This window comes from Globicephala melas, chromosome 20 (genome assembly GCF_963455315.2).
Source record: "Globicephala melas chromosome 20, mGloMel1.2, whole genome shotgun sequence".
NCBI lineage: Eukaryota > Metazoa > Chordata > Mammalia > Artiodactyla > Delphinidae > Globicephala > Globicephala melas.
In genome coordinates this window covers 20,505,242-20,510,807 of record NC_083333.1, presented here as the reverse complement: position 1 = coordinate 20,510,807, position 5,566 = coordinate 20,505,242, and the positions used below count along the sequence as shown (strand labels likewise).

Sequence of the window (5,566 nt, the reverse complement as noted above, 5' to 3'; positions counted from 1 at the left end):
ACATGTATTCTTCCCTTTTTCTTAGCTTTGATGATTTTCACAATATAAAAGTTTAAGAAAAAAGTTAATGGCAAATGACTTTTGATTCATAGGACTTTCCAACGTTACTCCACAAATATTATAAGATATGAGAAATGAACGTAGATTTTACATGTGTCCATTAACGGACGAATGGAGAAGCAAAACATGGTCCATCCATAAAAGGGAATGTTATTTAGCCTAAAAAGGAAGGCAATTCTGACACAGGCTGCAGCAGGGATGAACCTTGAGGGCATTATGCTCAGTGATGTAAGCTAGACACAAAAAAACAAACAGTGCTTGACCCACTCATACAAGACCCCTAGAGTAGTCGGAAACATAGAGACAGAAAGTAGGGTGGTGGGTGCCAGGGGCTGAGGGAGGGACCATGGGGAGTGAGTGTTTAACGGGGACTGTTTCAGTTTTGCAAGATGAGAAAGTTCTGGAGGAGGATGGCGGTCAGGGTTGCACAACAGTGCGAATTACTTCATGACCCTGAAATGTGCACTTAAAAATGGTTAAGACAGTAAATTTTATGTTACGTGTATTTGACCACAATTTTTAAAACATTTTAAAAAACAACAGGAAGTAGTCCATGAATACCACAAGATGCACAACTTCACTAACAACCGAGGGATTAAAACCATAAGAAACCTACTGTGCACACACCTACCAGAATGGCAGACATGAAGACACAGGATCAAATATCAGCAGGACGTGGAGCAATGGAAAGCCTGGTGCGCAGCGGGCGGTGCAACCACTTCTGAAACAATCTGGCCTCAGAGAGCACACTCCGTGCACACAGACCCACAGTGTTCCTCCCAGCTGAACACAAACCCCCCAGCCCTGCACCAGGACACACGGACATGGACTCCACAGCCACAGGAGCCAAACCTGAGAGAACCTGAAGGCCATCGCAAGCAGATGCAGAAATAAACCATGCACGCTCCTAGGAAGGAATATTCCACAGCAATGGAGTACATAGTGTTTAAAGGTAGTAAAACTATAAAAATTATTTTTTAAAAAACTATATTCCCAAGATGAAAGAATCTCATGGACACAATGCTGAGCCATCAAGAGCAATAAAGCAGCGAGCACGGTCCACCCACTTACGGACTTTGGAACTAGGCAAAGCTGGGCTGCGTTGTTTAGGGACGCGTGCTTGGGCGTAAGCTATGAGGACAAGTCACTAACACTACATCAGGAGAGCAGCTACCTCACGGCGGGGGGGAGGCTGGGACGAGGGAAGGGCACTCCGGGGTGTCCACTCATCAGGTTCTCTTTCTTGATCTTTATGATTATCTTTTACATGTATATAACCTAATCCTTAATATGTACTTACAGCTTATCATTATTCTTTATTAAAAAGGTGGTCTCCCCAATAAAGTAGAAGGAGACCTGCTTCTCCCAGGGAAGAAAAGGAATAGTTTCTACCAGTAAGGTATCGATACCATGGCTGCTTCAACCATCAAGCCTGACAGCAACTCCCGTGAGAGAGGCACCGGGGCCACGACACTCAGAAGAAGGCTCTGGGGCCTCAGTCCTGGGTCACTGCCTCTGAGGAGCCCACGGTCAAGCTCACTTGACCTCTTGCCCACTCAGGTCAAGACCCAGCTGCTGACTCAGGTCTCTCTCCGGGCCAAAGTCTCAGGCTCAATTTGCTCTCTCAGAGTTTACAAAAGATTACAGGGCACCAACAAGTGGTTTTTCAAGATTTATTTCGGAGCGCTGATCAGCGACCTATCAAAGAGACCTGATGTGAGAACATCGATGCCTCTCGACCGCCCCTGACGTACAGAAACCCGCCGTCCTCTCCTGCAGACTTCAAGAACGTGATATTCATCTTTGCCATCTTATTACTGATTTCACCATATATATTGATATTACTTCTACATTACCAGTGGTTGTACAGGGGTCGGGAGGCTGGTTTATAATTTATTTATCACCTACTACACTTCCTTAACTCTGGAGGTCTTGACATTTTTAACATTGGTGGCCACACCAAAGAGGAGTGCAGCTATGAAGGCATAAATGCGACCAAAGACCAGTTTCAAATATAGGATCGAGGCTTGGCTTGTTTCTACTGAGCGAATTCTCCTTGAACTGGGTCCGCTGTCCATGCTCCCTCCAGGACCTCTCTTTAAGCACAGTGGAGGCTCCCAGCCTACACGGCAATGGCAATTCCTTCTATTGTTGCAAATTCCTCTATGATTGCATTTCTTAGGGGGACAGTCATAAGTTATTGCATCTATACGAGCACTGCAGGTGCTGTTGAGACAGAACCTCTCAGGAGCACAGGGGGTACCACTTCTCACATGACCAACATCAGTTGTTTCTGGGGAATAGTGACGGCCTACTCCCCAACACCAGACCCCTGAGATCTCTGACTGATGGAATGAAACATGTTCCTGCAACCGGGGAACATGAGTGACATTGCTACACTGCAGCCTTCCACATTTTATGTCTGCTTCTCCACAAGCAGCATGGTTCAACACCCTATCATTTCTTGTACAGTGTCCAAATCGATCGGCTTTTTGATTTACTGTATAGCAGACATCATGAGCGTTAGTAGCGTGTCTTCCAAAGATTTCTCTGCAGTGCATGGTGCAGTCAGTGCAGTTTCCATGACAGCAGTAGCCTTCTTCAGTACAGGGCGTTCCATCCTGCATATAAAAGTCTTCCGGGCATTGACTGGTTGTTCCAAAACAGTACTCTGGAAGATCACATGTATTTTGGATTGGTCTACAGAGTGTCCCAGGTTCAGACTAGGTACAGTCTGTACAGCATAGTCCTTCATTACAAGTAGCCCCTTCCGCCAACATACAGTCATACTCGCAGCATTTGTTGCTATAACACTGCTTGAAGGGGCCACAGTCACACTGCTCCCAATCTTCTACTATGTAGTTTCCACAACGCGTCTTTATCAGGCTTTCATTAAAATAGCTCACCGTCGTGTTAAATATACAACTGCCCCGTATCGCTACTATGTTCCACCAGTGCCCGATGGAGCAGTCACTGAAGGCATCTGTCAAGCCTGGGTATTTTGCCATAAGGCAGGTGGTCCTTCGCATGCAATAGCAGTTATCACCGTCATACCACAGACCAAAACTTCTCCCAATGAGTTGGGTTGACACAATAGCTAATATTAAGTAATGTCTGCCTAGATAACCAACGAAGAGCAGGCTACGACTGGTGTTACACACGGGATAGGTCTCTGGCTCAAACTGGCCTGGCCGTGGTCCATCACGGATTACCATCAAGGACGAAGTGCTTTCTATGACTCGTCTGAAATTCTTCGCGTGATAACGAGCATATGCACCACCTGGTACTCTATAGTCATTCATGACAGTTGGATCTCTTTCATTAAATAGTGCCACTGCGACTAGATAGAACCTGACAGCAAGACCCTGTTGAAAGGAGTCCACTATACTACACATATGTACCAGGGTTTCCACACACTTAGACACACTGTTGTATAAGCGATACATTGCATTAGAATATTGAACAAATCCTTTCATGATTCCCTTATGTGCTGCAAACACCCTAGCACCACTCCTGGGGGTACACTGACGTCTGCTTCAGGGAACAGTGGGTGTCTATCCTCCTTGTGTCCCGGTCCATATGCAGGTCCTGTTGCACCGGCATCTGCCACTATCTGAGAAACCACATGTTCAAACCTTTCCGAATCCTTGAGGGGTTTGATTTCATACGCAAGGTCATCCAACTTCATGACACCTTCAAGACCCCCATAGCACGTGTCCACGGTGACCATGGAAAAAGGAATCTCCTCCAGGTAGCCGAGGTAGTAACAATCTGAAGGGACGAAGGGGTAGTCCATCTGCAAGGCTCCTTGGTCATCCAGAGTCATCAGCAGCAGGTGTCTGGGCCAAAATAATTTCTTACGCCGCATGTGGATAACGTGCCTCTGGCCCCCAAAACGCAGGCTGTAGGAGAGCCAACCTGGCGTCTGAACACCCTTGCCTCGGTGCAACTCCTTCCTGGGTATCACCAACTCCGAAGAGAGGTAGCGCCACGAGGGACGGCCTTGAGAGCACTGGACTGGAGCCAGTACTGCCCAGAGTCCAAGCAGCAAGACGGCTGCCCCCAGAGTGACCTGGCCCTCTGCCAGCCTTGGGGCTCTGCTCAGGGACACCTGCCAGTGAGTTAAAAGCAGGATCCCAGGGGAGCCAGGTCGACACCATCTGCTGTGGCCATTTCCTAAAAAGGAGACAGGGATAGAGCAAAAGAGGTCACGGGGTGGGTCTCCTAATGGGATTAGGTAACAGTCCCAGGGCGTGGCAGTGGATAGGTCTGGATATGAACTCAGCCAGGGCTGAGGTGGGAGAGCGGAGGACTATGTCCATGAGTGCTACCGTGGAACTGAGGGCTTACGGGGTCAGCATCGTTCCTCAATGCTCTGTAAAACCCTTCAGAGGCCACCATCTGGTGCTCCCTTATTTATCAGATTTTATTTTCCTTGCCCCAGCGGGTGAGGAGAGACCCTGCTCCTGACCACGAGAGCCCCAGGGGTGCGCCCTCTAGTCCTTCTCTGTGGTTCTTTCCTGGACGGCGGTAGGTTCCTCCCGCGCATGTGCTGATCCCTTCTCTCTGTTGGTTCCCAATGTGAGAGAACAAATGTTTCACTCTTGTGAAATTTTGTACTTGTTTTGAGGGGAGGAAAAAAATCTAGTTATCAGGTCATGATCAGAAGAAAAATTTCATTGTCCTCCAGACTACGAATATTTCCCTGCCGTTTAAACCGGATGTGATCGGGGATGAACTTCCAAGGTAGGACATTTACTCCTTGCCTTCTGCCTGCTGTTCTGTATTCCTCCCCATCCCAACTGGGCCTGCTCATCCCTGATGGATCTAACACACCGGCTAATTTTCCCCTCTGAGAGGGCGAGAGTTAGACGCTCGTTCACTTCCACATTAGGGTTTTCGCAGAGCACAGGATGAGGGGCATAGAAATCTAATGATGTTTCCCTTACCCCCTGTGCAGCCCCAGGGCTTCACCCTACGTGCTCCCAGTTCTGCTGTCTCAAACGAATTCCCACTGACCTTCTGAATGTTAATTCTACTCTTTAATTAATTTATACCCTGTACAAGATGATGTACTCTTTTCCCTCTATTCACCATTTAATTATGCTTACACATATGGCTTTTAGCTTTTTCCTTCTCATTTCTTTCTTCTTCTCCCATCTTCTATCTGGGCCTGTTTTCATTTTACTGTAAAATTATATCTCACAATCTCCTTTGGTGCCTGTTAGCTGACAATGGACGCTAACTTGTTTTTTCATACTATGTCTTCCATTAAAGTACTTTCTTCAGCATGGAATGCTTTCTTAAGGCCCAGTTTCATAGGTACAGTACTACAGACCTGCACTAATTCCCCCTTCAGAATCCGGAGGCCACAAGCCCTTCTGTCTGCCTACACATCATGATGAGAAGTCTGACTTAACTACATATCTTAAACCACTTGAAGAGAATCAGACTTTTCCTTCAGAAATGGGATGATGGGATGAGGCCATGTGCCCGTGTGACTCAG

The 5,566-nt window shown here is 47.2% G+C and overlaps 1 protein-coding gene across 1 annotated transcript; it reads right to left on the bottom strand.

Moving 5' to 3' along the window:
• Positions 1-1,764: 1,764 nt before the first annotated feature.
• LOC115855720 (disintegrin and metalloproteinase domain-containing protein 29-like) lies at positions 1,765-5,311 on the bottom strand. The gene is given in 2 exon segments (XM_030861107.2): positions 1,765-3,580; positions 3,583-5,311. Coding segments are annotated over 2 exon segments (1,959 nt in total). The 5' UTR covers positions 3,929-5,311; the 3' UTR covers positions 1,765-1,967.
• Between the last annotated feature and the right edge of the window lie 255 nt (positions 5,312-5,566).